We start from the raw sequence: 17211 nt of genomic DNA, 5'->3' as shown, positions 1-17211 counted from the left end.
AGAGTGGGTCCTTTCCACATGGTTCACTCCTTTAGGAACAGGCTGCTCCAGTGTGGGTCCCTCAGAATCACAAGTTCTATCAGCAAACCATCATGTGGGCTCCTCTTCCATAGATCCTGCCAGGACCCTGCTCCATCATGGGCTTCCCATGGGTCACAGCCTCCTTTGGACATTCACCTGCTCTGGCGTGGGTCTCTTCCACAGGCTGCAGATGGATCTCTGCATCCTCATAGTCCTCCGTGGGCTGCAGGGGCACAGCTGCCTCACCATGGGCTGCACCATGGGCTGCAGGGGAATCTCAGCTCCAGCAGCTGGGGCACCTTCTCCCCCTCCTTCTGCACTGCCCTTGGTATCTGCACAGTTGCTTCTGTCACATATTCTCACCCCGCTCTCCAGCTGTTGGTGCACAGCAGTATTTTTACCCCTTCTTACCTACATTATCCCAGAGGTGCTACCACCATCACTGAAGGGCTCAGCCTTGGCCAGTGGTGGGTCCCTCTTGGAGCATTGGCTCTATCGGACATGGGGGAAGCTTCCAGCAGCTTCTCACAGAAGCCATTCCTGTAGTCACCCACTACCAAAACCTTGCCATGAAAACCCCACTCACAGTGACTGAATCAGTTATACAGCTTTTGGTTTTTTATTATTTCCTTCTTCCTGAAAGAACCCATGTTTATCCTCTATGTGATGGAGAATGATTTATTTCTGGAAATGTTCCTGGCTGGTTTTTTTTACTTCTGCATTTATTTGCCTGTGGAATAGTTTTTAAAATTATTTTCTGGGAGGTTAATATTTTCCTCCCCACATATTTCCTCATGTTTCACTGGAAAGATATTTTGGCAGTTTAAATTAAGATAATCTTTAAATTAAACTAACTTCACTATCTTGAAACTCTCCTGAAATTAAACTAATTTGACTATCTTCAAACTATTTCCTCAGATCAAGGCCTAACAAGGGTGACTACTCCCACAGTGTCTGGGGTTGCTGATCCTGTGTGGAAGCATTGCTGTCTTTCTAGGGCACCCTGCAGATACTGGTGTGGCTCTCCACGGCTGTGCTTAAAGGAGAAGACCATTTGTTACAAACCTCTAAAACATGAAATATTTGAAAATTACAAAGAGATTTCCCACTAACACAGTTATTCCTGTATCTTTGCATGGAATTTTGAGCCAGAACAAAATGATAAGAAGTCCTTAACTGGGAACTACCAAATTTAGCAATAAGAACCAAATGAACTTGAATCAAATAGCAGGGCTTGCCTTGCTAGGTCTAAGTTAGGCTTTTGGTACTGACTAGACAGCACTGCAAAGGTATTTCAGTTGAAAATAAAGGAGAAGATCTAGGAAAAGCACACTGTACCCCCGAGGTTGGGGTCTGGATCCTCAACTCTATTACTGTGCTCAGTCTGTCCTCTGAGTGTTTCTGCAGTCTTGTCACAAAGAATAAGTAGATGTTACCCTAAGCCAAAGGAAGATATATAGAGAGACTCATGGTAGTGGTGCTCGTTTGTTCCTTTCTTCTTCCCCTCTGCATTCCCCACACAGCCCTGATGCTGTCTGATGTGGTTTGGGGACCTACTAGGACGCTGCCCCATCATAGCTCCTTCCTCCCAGCCACGTGCAGAATGGCTGGGCTCAGCCAGTGTTTAACAACGGCAGGAGGTGTAAGCTAACACATTTTAATTTGCATTCCCTGTAGGTTGACAGTGCACTCTTAATTCCAGTGATTCAGACTGCAGTTTCATAATAGGCTTAAGCCGATCCATGGTTATGCTCTGCTGAAAGGCTCAGTCCCCACTCATGTTTTTATCCTTGTCTCATGTTCCCACACCCTCCCCTACATCAGATTTAGCACTTGTGTGGCCAAGCAGTGAAGCAGATCAGTTCTCTGATCCTTCTGACAACTGGGCCAGCCAACACTGACCAAGAAACAATAGTTTCCGCCCAGATCAGCAAGTTGCTGTATTACCACATGACAGTTAGTCCACAGCAAAGGAGAAAGACGTTAGAAACACTCCTCTCAGCATGGTCTTGGATCAGCTTGAGCCAACTGTGGAACCTCGCCCTCAGTCAACACCAGGCAATTCATTAACTCACTTGTGTATCCAAGTCTTAATACTCTGGCTCCTTGGTCACACAGGGAAAGCTGCCTGTTCCACTCTTCTCCCCGTACCCTGTGGGCTCTGTCCGGAGGATTGAGGGAATGATCACACTCCTTTCTGTATCTTGACCAGACTCTGCTCTGGAAAGCTGTGGGAAGGAGCAATCCCTGACTTTCTTGCATTTATGTTGTGATGTACTTGCGCAGCCATGAATGGGGAAAATTTCTTGTTCACTTACGCAAGTTGAACAAGACCATCATATCATTGGGTCCTTCACATGGCCTGGGAACTTAGAGGTAACTACACCTCGTGTAGACTATCAGTTGGGAAACATCAAAACCAAAGCATACCACACAATGCTTCACATCAGCCATCAGGAATTTTTACCCACTTCCTCACAGATTTCCTGATGGGTCGTTAACAGTGATTAATCAGCCTAACCGTTAACCCCCTACATTCCTGAGAGATTAATCTCAATACAAGGCCTCCTGCATGCAACTTCTTTCCTTTCTGAAACATCCTACTACATTAAGTTATGCACTGTTTCTAAAAAGATCAGTGACAAGCATTACAGATGCATGAATTCCCCTGAAATGTTTGGTTTGTGGTGAATGTTGGAAATAAAACATACAACATTCACAAGGCTGCAATTTTTAATTTGTATGTCATCTAAAAAGCACAGATGAAAGTATCTGCTTTACATTTCAAAGCCCATATACAGCACCTACTTTGAAGGCAGGTAATAGTGCTCTCATTTCATATGATGGGAAATTAACCCAACTTAAGATCAAGGATGTTAAGAACACCCACTTTGAGACATCTGTGGGGGCTGAATCCAAAGCTCCAGATCTTTCATGGACTAACAGGAGTCACATGAGCTACCCATCCTTTGAAAGTGAGGCACAGCTTGGGAACCCTAAATCTGAGATATGCAAAATAAGTGGACCTTCACAGCTCTGCTGGACTCAATCAGGATGAGAACAGAGGAGCTCCCACCTCACTGTTTACAAGAAAAATACTGCAAGGTGTCTTTGAGGTGACTGCTTTCTCTTAGTGCACACTGAAGAAGTCTGGGAAAGGTCACAGGAGAGCTTCATTTTCCTGGATGATAATATTCCAGTATACTGCTAAGCACTGGAGAACTAAGTTATTCTGTGTAGTAAACTGTTAGTCTAACCCCAGAAAGCCAACAAAGTATTCACCCACAGGGAGCACTCCGTTTTCTGAATCATTGAAACAATTCAGTGTGATGATGTTCATATAAACTCCTTTCAACTCCAGACAGCATTAATGAGAGGTGACGAATTTATTTCTTTCTTACACAATGGAGTAAGAGCACTGAACCAGGAGCTCCATATACCATTCTAAAAACAATGGATCGATGTTGCTGAACCTGTGAGATTCCTGTCAACCAAATAATTCACCACTACTCTGATTCCAACACTGCCAGAACAATAGATACTTTGGCATGGAATTTTTCAATTTGGAATACACTTCTGTGTAAATTTTCTGTTTAAGACTGAGTTTACTTCTGCCTTCATTACCTGCTTCTTCCCTGGTTCCACTCTTGAGCTTTGATCTGTGACCTCCTTTCATTTGATCTGGAAGTTCATACCTCACAGAAACTCAGAAACAGCAGAAGAAACCCTCCACACTATTTTTTTTCCCCCTGCGGTGCAAATAAAAAATGTATGACATACAAAATGCAGCACTGGAAAATTCTCATTACACTTCATCTGAACACAAAGCTCTCCAGTGGCACTCTTGCAAAGTACAGCCTACAAACCACAGTGTCAACAACAAGGAAGCACGCAGACATCACCACTAATAGACAGAAGATGGACTTTCAGTTGAACATGCTACAGGAGCTGTATCTACTTTTCCCAAAATTTAAACTTGCACAGAATCAAGAGTCATGGTTGAAACCTGGTGCTAAATATAGCAGCTCCTCAGAAGGTTGATTTATACTTCTCAAACTGGTTTATCAAGCCTCAACAACATGTAGCTACTCTCCTACTCTAATCAAAAGCTTCAGTTATCTCATTTCCTTGAGCAGTACTTCACTCCTTTCATTATTCATGTCACACTTGTGCCAAATTGTGCTTTCGTCCCAACAAAGCTCATGCTTATGTGTTAATTCACAAATATCATTTAATGATGAAATGAAACTACAGCCAAAACTCTGCCCAAAATACATCATGGTATTTTGATAGTACACTGGAAATTCTGGCAGCGGGTTTCCCTCCCCAACCAGGAGAGAACTGGCCAAAATGTCACTAACTGTGTCACCCAGTATCACACATGAGCCTGACACGGCTTCAGGAACCCATAATCTAACAGTTAAATAAGAAGAAGGAAATCTCTGTGCTGGGCAATTTCACTAGCCACATGTGGTTTTTTCCTCTCAGACTGAAAATGCCAAAGGACTCTTAGTGATCCCATCTAATCTGAGGAGAAGCACTCAGAATGACACAACTGCCATCTCGCCTGGAATTGATCAAAATAACATTCTTTTTTTTGCACGAAAGCTCCATATGCTCAAGTGCCTCTTTCAAAACCACAGCATCTAGCCTTTGTTGGCTGGCCACTGCATCTGCCTACCCATGAACTACACATCCTGGAAGGGAAAAAAAACCCACCAAACTTCAGGAGGTTTTTTGTCTGAGCTCTCCCCAGCTTCGTCCCCTTGCCAGCTCCCTGCATTCTTTTTCCAACGGAGTTTGTGTAATCGTTTCGATGACTACTCAAGCTGTATCTCCTCTCTTGAATTTCAGTTAGATGTGACTTACAAGCCAGAACTGCTGCTCTGCTCAACGGTATTGTTCTCTGCTACCCACTCATTCTCTTGTCCTTAACCTGTGGGGCAGGAATGCAGAAAACAGGGCTCCCTCTGACACCTCACCCATGGTCTTCAGCAGTAGGTGACCACCAAGGCACTGCTTCTGACAGAAGGGCATTCTCTGTGAGATTGCCTGTAAAATGGATCTTTCCAAGAAACACACTGCCTGCTTAATGATTTCAGCAACAAAATCACAGATACCAGCAATGAGGCATGAGCTTCCAGAGACATTCCTCACTTTTTTCCTGTATTTCTGTGTCTATTTGTGCTTTGAAATGAATTTTAAAAATACTCCTTATAGACATTTGGGCAGCTGACAAACTTTGCTGCCAAAATTCAGGAATCTGCTTTTCTACAGATGATTTGTTCTATAGCTGGTTTTATGTCTGTATATCTACCTTGAAACACACAGACACAGAAGAAAACCCTGAGAAAAGTGGCAGAATCAGTACACTCAACTTAAAAATTGCTATTAAAGACATTCCTATAGGTTACTGCTACCCGTCACCAAAACTTAAGAGTTAGCTTCCTTCCATTTCTCTAATGAAAGTTTTAAAATGTATTCTGTCCATGGGACAGGCAACTAAAGATTAACTCCTTTATTCTTGATAAGAAATACAACTTCTGGCATTTTCTGCGGTTAGAATTTGCAAAAGAAGCCTGATTTCCCCACTATTCTCATTTCTCTGTTCTTGTTCTTTTGAAAACCTAATTATGCAATATCACCAATCCAACTCAAACCTTTCTGGTTTCTTTAGTGACCAAAATTACTTGGCATTGAAAACTCTGTTGGGGAAAATAATGAAATCTGATATTGTTCAATATCATCATTACTGCAGTTGGCATTTCTGAGCAACTAGGCAGATGAGGGGCTCCAGAGCCAGGTTTGCCTTCTCTCTCACCACAGCCAGAACTGATGTGAAGAAACTGAGAAGAGTAAGTTATGTTCCACAGCAGCCTGGATGATACCTGGTTCTGCAGAGAATAGTTTTAAAGAAGAAAGGGAGGCATATGACATTTGTTAGCTAACCATGAAGAGGAAAAAAATGATGAGGAGTTTGGCCAAGAATATGCTGCACTATTACACAGCGGATTGCATTTGCAACTTCCTACAGCTCAGGCCAGAAAAAGATACTTGGGAAGGTGACGCTCTGGATGTGCCAGAAGCGCCAGCTTCCACTAGCTATTTTTAACTGCAGGAATTTCATTAGAAAGGATGGCTGCACACAGTTGGTCTTCCTTCCTCTTCATCCTTTCTGCAACACAGATATCCCGAAGTGCTATCTACCATTACAACTGGCACTGCCTCGTGTGCATGCACTGGCAGCCCAGGATCTGCTCCGACACAGGGTGAGCTACATACCAGGACTGAGCATCCTCTTGGAGGAGACCCTGAACTGGACTCATCATAAAGTCAAGAGGAGAGCAAATCTAAAAAGGGATGCAGCATGTTTTGCTGCAATGATTTTCACTCCTGTTGCATGACATAGTTAGCCCAAGAGAAGCAATAAAAGTAATTTCCTACTCTGCTCTCAACCTGCATAAATGATACCATTGTTTCATTTACTAAAGCATCCCAGAAGTGAAATGACACAAAGATATTTCTGAACTCAGCCTCTCTAGACCTCATCAGATTGTATTCTCAGGTGCAGATGTTGGAGGTGGTATCATTCATGCGTTCTGGCCCACATACAAAACATTTGAGTTGCTACCTATATGCTGCCAGCAACCCTACCTTTCTATGTCCAGAATAATAATCAACTGGGTTAATTTCCAAACTGGAATACTTCTCAGTATGCCAGTAGTGGAGCCAAAGCACTTGTCCTCATACCATATTTCCATAAACTCCCTACAGCCTCTTTGAGGAGCATCCAATGCAAAGCAACTCTGCCTTTCTATGTACTCTCTCCTTTATGTGGACATTTACAATGATGTCTAGTTCTAAAAATGAGACCGCTGATAGCCTGACAAAAATTTTCCTCCAGTCCTATTTTTTTTTTAAGAGAAGCATAGAGAACAAGTCACGGTTAAACAAGGGAAACAGGTTCACTTGCCACTGACAAGCCAGTGTCTGCATGCTTTGTTCCCTATCTACAAAACAGCAGTCTGAACAGTACTTTCTTAATGTTGTAAGTACCCAAGTAGTAAATAATGTAAGGTGCTTAGCAACTTTTTGTATATGTATACATGTATATGGAAAAAAGCTGTAGGACACAATGGGACACAATGTCATCACTTGTTACTGATAATGTGTAGCTAAACCAAACTCTTGGTATCACTAAAGTAGTTTCACTATGAGTATTTTTGTTGCCTGGCACTCTACAATCTTAGAAGGGGCTTAAAAACTAAATATTGGCTTTAATCTTCTTTTTATAATATGTCTTCATTAAGTACCCCTTGTAATTTAATGCAATTTGTGGCAAATGCTAATACTGCTCTGGGCCCACTTCTCCCTGTCAGCTGTATCTCTGTTAAATTATGCATTTCCATCTGGAAAGAAACTGTACAGGACTGTAGGCTCTCTTCCACTTAAGAGTCAGGAATGGAAAGGGATTTAATTAGATGCTCCGTGGTTGAGAAAAGGACTAGAGCAAAGCCTGGGTGGTCCATGGAATCTTCCACTGGAAAACAAGGCTGCAAATTGTTCTGTGCAAGCCTGCTTCTGTTTGCTCATTTTGTTTACATTGTTTGTTCTTACAGATTAAAATAGACAGTTACTAGGCAGATAAACAGTGTTTCCTTCCATGACAATGTTGTCTAGAAGTTAAGAGAGCAGCATGGGACAATATATGCCTGTGCTTCATTTTTGGCTTCATCAGTCCAACTCCCCATATAACTTGGAGCAGAACATTTCTGGCTTGTGCTTCAGTGCACCCAGCTAACATTTTTGTTCCACTTTTCCAATTTGTACAAGGGGCATAATATAGCTTTCTGCTCTCCAAGGGAAAAGAGGATGCATCCAGCTTGCTCTACATTTTCTCAGTTGACTGCCAATGCAGAGGGATGCTACTCTTGCAATCCCTCTTGTCACTGGATACCTGTATAGACTTAGGCCACTGACTAAGCCTTAACAAACTGAAGTGTCTTTAGAAGGCCTGAATCAGAAGCAGAAACTCCTGAGGAACCAAGCAAGTCCCATCTAGATTTAACTGTGAGTCAACTCACATGCAGGGATTTCAGTCATGTGCCCTTTCACAGTTCAGCTGAACTTCAGAACATAATAGATGCAGCTTTATTTAGACTTACAGTGCAGATCGCTGACTGGAGTGCCTGGCAGATTAACTTATTCCTCATGGTTTTTCTGTTCCAAAATTCAATGGATGCCGTATTTGTAAAAGAGGGAATGCAGAAGGCTAAGTCAGAAAGTGGGCTATGACTGGAACTAAACTTATTTATTAACCTATTTGGGTTGCATGTTAAAGAAAGGAAGCTATTATGCTGTCGGTTTGTGGGATGTTAATGAGAGCTCTGGGCATAATTACTCTGTGTTGGTGTGTGTGAATAAACTCTGCTGATAAATAGGATGTTTGCCTGATAGTAACTTCTCTTTTCTTGAGAATGAGAGGGAAGATGAGGAAAAAAAAAAAAAAAGAACTGAAAAAGAGAAAAGGAAAAAAGAAAAAACAAAAAAAGAAAAAAAAGAAGGAAAAGAAAAAGAAAGAGAAAGAGAAAGAGAAAAAGAAAGAGAAAAAGAAAAAGAAAAAAGAAAAAGAAAGAGAAAGAGAAAAAGAAAAAGAAAAAGAAAAAGAAAAAGAAAAAGAAAAAGAAAAAGAAAAAGAAAAAGAAAAAGAAAAAGAAAAAAAGAAAAAGAAAAAGAAAAAGAAAAAGAAAAAAAAAAAAAAAGAAAAAGAAAAAAAGAAAAAGAAAAAGAAAAAGAAAAAAAGAAAAAGAAAAAGAAAAAGAAAAAGAAAAAGAAAAAGAAAAAGAAAAAGAAAAAAAGAGAAAAAAAGGAAAAAGCTACATTTTAGGGTTAGGGAAAAAGAGAAAAAGGAAAACCACAAAGGTTTACTCCTTGCTATATCCTTGGGTAGGAAAAGGTTAAACATTTAACATTTTTCTTTTCTTAGCAAGTTAGAGAACTGTACATCAGACACATTGTCTGCCAAATGCTTCATTTACTACCAGCTGCATTTTTACTTTGTTGAGAGATAGCTGAAATAAAATCACTGTTCTTTGTGCAAGCGGCGTGCTAAATAATGTACGGCTACAAGATTATTAAATAGCAAAGGCATTTGATAATATTAGAGTCAACCACAAGTCCCACTTCTGCTGATGCACAGAATTTTGAGTAATTAGTCATTGCACAGAGTGTTGTATTTATATCCCCTTGAGCCTCAGACGTTAGGCCACAAAGTCAGGAGACAAAGAATTGCTGTTATTAGGAGGACTGTTTTGGATTTATTTATATTCTAAGGCTTTATTTCAGTGTCCACTTCACTCTTCTGGCTCTGGCTTCCTCCAAACCAGAAGATACAGCTAAGTCAGAGAATTTTAGTGTAAACCATATTTTTACAGACAAGACCTCTCAACTTCAAGCAGAAGCACTTCAATGAGTTTGCAAAGCCCCCAAAGAAGCACAACTGGCCTGAGGTTATATGACAAGCCTGGGAAAAAGGCCTCCCAGGTTCTGTTCTGATCTCTAACAGACTTCTCATGGCTTATATGCCACACATTAATAGCAGCTCCAATTTATGGACAGATAAATTGGGATACAAAGAAGACACGTAACTCTTCCAAGGATTTACAGCAAGTCTTTTGCAGAGCCCTGGAACTCTTAATCAGTCCTTTGTTCAAATTGCTAAACCACACTGCCTTCTTTAGACCACAACTGCTGCACAGGCCTGAATACTGTGACATATCTAAAATTATATAGCTATACACTTATATGAGGCTTTATTAAAATAAAAGTTGCATAACATTTTCAGAGTTCAATACAAAGCTGCTCAGTGAGCAATCTACTGTTTAAAGACAGCCTTCATAACTGTCTCCTAGTAAAAGAGACAGATCTAATAAACTGTAATAAGAAACCTGAGAGAAACAACAGGATTTGAACACATAACATCTGATGACAATTCCTATTGTAGCAATGAGCCTTTCTTTTGCAGAACTGACACACAAAAAATAATGGTAACATTTATGATTACGACAAATAGTATGTATCATATCTCTGAGAATATTGCACAGAAAAGGACTATATAGAAAAAATCATATGCTCATGTCAAATTTCAGGCAAAGTAGATTAAATGTTGAATTTTATTCTGTCTCTTAAATGAGTTTCATCATGTTTACAAGCATGGCACTTCAACCTGTGAGCTTCTCTTAGTAGGTTGTGCAATCTCTGTATCCAAAAAGCACAACCAGGCAGGGAAAATGTTGGTAATATAAGAAATTACATGGTAATGTAATGGTTGTGCTTAGAAATACTGTGAAGCTAAACATTCTATGTTCTCCATGACATTTAAAAGGGGGACTATTGACTTGCTGTGATTCCTAGGGGCAGCACTGTGAAAAGTGATTCCAAATTTTCATTTAAATGTGGTGTGCCCAAGTGCATCCATGCCTAAGCCAGACATGCAGATGCATGTGAGTGTACTAATGCAGGACTTTTTGCACACAACATTGGTATGTGTAAACCTAGAGGTCAACTGATGAAGAGATCTTAAATAGAGCAACTATGCTATACATTTAAAAGACCAGATGAGACAAAAATTACAAAGTCACCCTAACTGATGCAAGTATATATTCAGCATCTTGATCCAAGCTGGGCTATAGAGCAAACTAGAGGTTACAAAAACTAACCCTAGATGACCTCCTCCCCAAAGCGATCTCGGTGCTCTTTAAATGGGGGGCCAACAGAGGAGCAGCTCCAGCTTACTTTGAGAACTCCCCATTTTCCACTAATGCCATTGCACAGGAGAGATTCTGCCAGTGCCAGCTCTCCAATTCGAATCATGGACTTTAGACAGGACACCCCACCTTCAACTGCAAGGAGCAACCATAGAGCAAATCCCAGAGCCAGCAGACACGTTCCAGCCTGCCATAGCCACTGACCACCAGACTGCCTCACCTCCAGAGGAGGCATGGCATGGTTCTGAAGCCCAGATTCTGAGTAACCTGGAGCTCCAGAAAGCCTGAATGCTTCTGCAAAATCCACCTGCAGATACCAAGCCCCAAGCAGGCCTCCGGCAGTACCTCAGGGACTTGACTTGGTTCCCAGCTGTCACTTGAAGCGCTCAGCTCCATACTATCCCATAGTGCTTTTTTCAAAATGGAAGGGAACTAATCTCACTGCTGGCCAAATTCCAGCTTTGAGTAATTACATTCTTCTGACAAATTTTCCTTGGCAGTTTCAATGGAATATAATTAGTAAATGTAAATAGATGTAAATAGTGCTGTAAATTACACTTTGCGTGATTGTCAGAAGCAGAGGGGGAGAGTGAGAATGAAGGGGCGAAAAGAGCAGAGCTTCATTCTCCAGTATGGATGATGTTGTGGCCTTCTCTCTCATCAGACCATGTGTGTCTCTGCCAAGACGGCTTGTTCAGGGCTGCTGCAGCAGCAGATGGCAAAATCCAGGATCATCATGTGGTTCATCACACGGATCATCCCCTTCACCTCAAGTACAATTCTGACATGATGGTGTTCGGTCATGTCCCACAGCTGCTTGTGAGCAGCTGCCATGCTCCACCTCAGCTGTGCTTCTGCTTCAGAAGAGGCAAACTGCTTCACACACACGCAAGTGTAAAATGTGTGTATATGGTATTATTGTTTTCTATGAAATGCTTATCAAATTTGTGAATGATTTGTGAAACCTTCTGCTACCAACAGAAGAAGTGTCATATAAATGGAATTATATAATTATCCTTCACAGCTATTTTAATGTAGCTTCATGTACTAGTTTCACCTAGAGTGGAAATAGGTTCTTCCAAAAATAAATGCATATATTTAACTTAATATACTCAACTAAATTTAAAAGCAACTATTTAAAGTAATGAAAATAGAATATAATGTACACCTGTATTAGTACTTTATTATGTGTCAAATGTCTCACGTCAACTGTTTCAAATACAAATTGATAGAGCCAGTGGGCTTAATCAGATCTTTCTCTCATACAGAAAATTCGAGGATTATTTTTCTGTTTATTCAAAATACGCATATAGAAAGTAGATAGCAGGAACTAGTAAAATTAAGGGAAAGTTAATTTTCTTAACAAAAGCTTATTGCACTATTTAGCTATAACAGGAGAAACAGATGTTTCAGCTTTACAATACCATGTCTTGCAAAACTTCCCTCTGAATGACTATTCGTGCTCTACATGTTTTGGACTGCGTACGGAGAGCTCTGCTAACAGTCATGAGAAGCATTGCATACATTACTAAAGCCCACACTAAGATAATTAGTGCTAAAAAAAAGAATCAACAGGCCTTTTTTCCCTCTTTATAGTATTGATTTAGTGTGGGTGAAAAACGCCAGATTTTCAATCTTGAAGATTCATGTTCCACCACAGAGTGGGAGATGGAGCCAGCTTTTCCCAGTGTTCTGCCAATAAGTGCTTAGATTTAACCACCTCAAGGGTAGGGAGGAAAAGCCAGGCTCTACAGTCTATGAACCCTTAGTGTCTCTGATGAACCTGTGAACATGGAGAATGGGGAGCACCCAAACTGGGACAAGGAACTCAAATTCTTAGTCTTTGTGGCTGTAGCTACGCAAGTATTTTGTTGTTCAAAAATTCCTAAAATTGCTGTGGGCGACACAAATTACCAGGAGTCATTACTGAAGTTGCAGTGCAGCAGAGAGGACTCTGGGCAGGGGTAGCAGGTATGGAAAAATTCTACAGTGAAAGGGGACTTTGAGGATAATTTTGTATCTTACCTGTGTATCTTCTAAATGGCAAACTCCGTTTTTTATTAAGGACTGCAGCCTTTTGCAAATTCTGTGATAGGGTACACACGTCATTTAACTCTTTGTCTGGCAGTAACTTTACCTTCTGCAGATCTAAATTGTATCAGTACAGATACAGGCACATAACCAGATGTGATCGTGCCTAGGCCCTCGAGATGCTGAAGTCAGGGCAGTTTAAGGTAGTAACTTTTTTTTAGTATCAAATGGCAGGCTAAGAGCATACACATGACAACTCTGAATACCCTGTGGGTAGGTGGCTACTTGGTAAGCCACCTCACAGCTTGATCCTTCTCCTGTGGAAAGATCTACTGTGGACATGCCTTGAAGAAAGTAACATGTCCTACTAGAATGTTTAATGCTTATTTTAATAATAGAGCAATCCAGGTTAGTTGAGGGTGACATTATTTTCTTTAGTGTTTATAAGGGTTGCTTTAAAACCACTTGCTTTCAGGCAAAGTGATAATCAGGCTAAGCACTGTAAGACTTTTATAATGGAAGGCCAACACATATTTTTTCATTCAGGCTGCAAGAATAAACCAAGAACAGCTGTTTTACTGAAAACAACACTCTGGTATTTAAGTAGATTAACAAAATTAACTGTGAAAATCCTCTGCTATGTGGAAGCCAATAACCTGTTGGCCACAAGGAGGCAGGGCAAGGATTTAGTAAATTAAAAGAAACTGGTTTTATTTAAAATAAAAAGAATTAAAAAAAAAAAAAAAAAAAAAAAAAAAAAAAAAAAACAAAACAAAAAAACCAGGAGCATTACATTAGTTCAGACATGGAACTCCGAACTGCTACGCAAGATAAAAAGCATTTTTCATCCACAGCGTGTGGTTTCAGTACTGCCGTTTTATTCCAAGAGCAGCAAATCTTTATCTTTAAGATATCAAACAATAGCTGATCTGGAAGCATTTTTCTTCTGAAGAAGAAGGATATCACACATATTTATTCAACATCACTTCTGTGTGATAGAGAAAAAACTCTAACAGTAAACTTCGATAGCAGTAGTGGATTTAACAGCTCAGAGCAGCAAGAAGCTGTACTGCCAGGTTCACAAGGTGCTGCTCCCAAGCTAGTAAATCGTGATTCTGGGCAGCTTTGGGAGCTCTGCCTTTCACTTCCTTGGCACCTCTAATTCTGGGCTAAAAGCAAGCAGAGGCAGTTTGGGTTCCGTAGTGCCCTATCAAGAACTTCATGCAGAGTACAGTGATGTCTGCTTCCCCTATGTAGCAATTTAAGCCATTCCAAAACCAGCACTAACCCAACGTCAAACTTATAAATGACAAAGGGGCAAAAGGGGAAAATAAAACCAAAGTATCTCTATTTTGGAGTTATGTAGAGAAAGATTATATTGAACAATGAAACAACGCTTTCCACAGTATCAGAATATCACAGTCCAAACCTATGAGCGATCTTCTGACCGAGATGAAGTGACTTTACTCTTAGCTCTGCTACTGCATGCTACTGACCTAGGTAATTTCAGCTCCCCGTGCCTCTGTTTCCTCATCCTTTAAGCAGTTGCCTTTCCTCTTTGTGAATCAGTATGAGGTCCATGGATAAAAAACATGCTACAAGAACTAGTTGTTATTAATGCTATTCAGATATGGAATGTACCAGATGGTAAAATCTCCAGGATTTTAATGAACTATTGTAACAGAACATATGTAATATGACGTTATTATAACAGGCATTTAAATGTATAGTTAGTACATATAACACGACCTGCTCGGCTCTCAGTAACTCCACTGGAATTATTTTGGATTTATGTCAGATAATACTAGGAACACAAAATAGCCCCATATGTGCAATGTGGTAAGGTTTTCATAGCAATGCTATCTTAACTATTGCCTGCCCTGTTTTTATCTTTTGCTGGGGGTATTGTATTTTGTGGTTTCACAGAGTATGTTTTCTGCACTTAGTTCTGAGCACGAAGCAAAAAAGTACCCTAATGGCAAAGATTAAAATGCGCCTGACCAAGTATCCCTTACCTAGCATCATAAAACAGTCATCATGAAGCAGCAAGAACTTTTGGGGGGGTTTCCACTATATTCTGTAAAAATTATGTCTTTAATCACCTTACGCTAGACTTGGTAAGTAATTCATGCTTTGTCAGAAGAATCAAACATTCTGTTTCAGACTGTGAGTAGTATCTCCATCCTCTCACAGTGTTTGAGTTCTGGACAAGATGAATTAAATGGCAGGGCAAAGGTGAAAAAACAGGACTGCAGCTCAGGCCAGTGGCATCACACACTACAGTGAGAGGTACTTCAGTAAAGGAGGAACATGAGGACACCTTTAGTATGTATAATAATTCTAGCTCATCTACAATACAGACTATAAAACTCAGGTGAACTGACATTTAATATATGAGACACTGGAAGCAAGATATCAGTTTCACATCATAAATTAGCCTTTGTGCTAGTGCCCAAAGATTTGGCTGATTACTCACTGCTTTCCCCTAGTGCTTAAGCAGTCTTTTCCAAAGCAAGACAGTTAAACCACAAAAACGTACCGTAGTGTCCACAGCCCTGACCTTCCCAGCAGGAACGTGCTTTGGAATGGGTTCATCTCCTGATATCATCATGCAGCCTTCTGCTCCAAGAGTAACAATTACGAGCTTACACCCTCTTTCTAACAGCATGCGTCCCACCTTTTCAGCATCTTCAAGGTTGCCAACTGGGATGCCCGTTAAAATTTCTGCCTGGAAAACAACCCACGCAAACGAAAATCATAATCTGACAGCATTCATTTTTGGACAACAGTTGCATTTGAAAACAGTATTTAGTAGCTTTTTGAAATGTGTATTGTAGGATGATCATGAAACCACTTCCTACGCTGATATTCAGCTGTGTCTTGCTCCTTGCTTGAAATCAGTGTGTACTTCAGGCACAGCAGACTAAGGGAGAGCAGCCTAGGCAGAGAGACACAGGAGGTGTGAGTTCTGTTCCAGCTTCTACAACTTACCTGGCATAAAACCCTTAGTAAAATCACATTTTTCCCACATGCCTCAGTTTTTTCTTCTGTGAAATGGACACAATGACACAGTCTTAGCAAAAGTATTTTATGGTTTAATGTGAAGAAATGCTACAAGTCAACTTGGTCACTATTCTTGAGGGATATTTATCACCAAGTGAGAAACTTTTTAAACACTTTTAAAAATTCTCATTGTTCAGCTAGAGGGACATCACAAGGGAAAATCTCTTCCAGGGGAAACAAATTGCTCAATTTTGACCACTCTGTTCAATTTAAAATATATTTTTGTATGAGAATACCTAAAATTTATCTGAAGCCTTCTTTGGACAAAGGCCCATTAAAAGTTTATTATATATTTGTGTTATGGCCATGTCCATATCCTTCTGTCAACTGTGCTGGCTCTGTACTAACACAGCTAAACTCTTCTTCTAACTGATGGTGAGCTTAAGTAAACTTCTCCCAGTTGGGTCTTAAAATTAATCTCTTTTAGTTCCACCCAACTAAGAGCAAAATTTCCCCAAAGTCTGCAATGAAGACTTCAGACTCAAACAACATTTTCACCACTTCATACATTTTCTTGATGGCATTGTATTGTCATGTGCTTTTCTCTTCTTTTTGGCAGGGAAGAGAACAAGAATGAAACAGGAAGAAAGGGAAGAGAAATTGTCTTTTCTCTGAAACAGTCTATCAGGCAGTACTCCTTCATAATACTGTATGCCTTCAGCTGCATGTAAACACACATACTACATTTTGATGTCTTCACTAAAATTTGTCCTGCTTGCCTGAGAAAAGGGAAGCCTCAGTAGGTTACACTACAAGGTTGCTACTGGATCTTGAAGAATGCAGTCTGAAGCATTTTCAAATAACTGCTTCATAGCTGAGCATAACTTCCATACTCCTAGGGCTTATTTTCAGTGGAAAACTTTCTTTGGAACCTATTCAGCAGCTACTCTCCTGACCTTTGCTGCATGGGCTTCTTGGGAAACAGCTGCTGAAATATTTCAAACTACCTTCCTCTGCATGACTGAAACTCGAATTCAGTGCTCGCAGTTCTTGACGTAACAAACTGTAAACTGTAGTGATTAAACAAGTGCTTCATGGAGCACAGGCCATGCCTGTAGTAAAGAGAGGGCGGGCAGACAGCTGGGGACAGGAACTACTACAGCCATCTACAAGCAAACCGCCCCCAGCTGTGAGTCAGCGCCCGCTGCTCGCCACTGTCATTTCCTGAGTTTCAGCCCGACCCAGGCGAGAGTAGCCACCCTTGGGCTCTGAAGGGCCACATTATGCCAACACACTCCCTAGAGTTCATAGTATCCCCAGAAGAACACTTACCGGTTTTAATTTTTAAACTTACATGACCAAGTTCTGCAGTTCCTACTTAGGCAAATGC

General features: G+C 40.6%; 1 protein-coding gene across 2 annotated transcripts in view; it reads right to left on the bottom strand.

Annotated features, from left to right (window-relative positions):
* RBKS (ribokinase) overlaps window positions 1-17211 on the bottom strand; it is a 72560-nt gene that overhangs the window by 6406 nt on the left and 48943 nt on the right. For both annotated transcript variants that reach the window (XM_069009801.1, XM_069009802.1), the window contains one exon: window positions 15358-15546. In XM_069009801.1, coding sequence (XP_068865902.1) covers window positions 15358-15546 — 189 coding nt within the window. The remainder of the gene's footprint in view (window positions 1-15357; window positions 15547-17211) is intronic.

Source organism: Aphelocoma coerulescens, chromosome 3 (genome assembly GCF_041296385.1).
Source record: "Aphelocoma coerulescens isolate FSJ_1873_10779 chromosome 3, UR_Acoe_1.0, whole genome shotgun sequence".
NCBI classification, from domain to species: domain Eukaryota; kingdom Metazoa; phylum Chordata; class Aves; order Passeriformes; family Corvidae; genus Aphelocoma; species Aphelocoma coerulescens.
The sequence above is the reverse complement of the archived record's forward strand: the minus strand, read 5'-3'. Positions and strand labels throughout refer to the sequence as shown.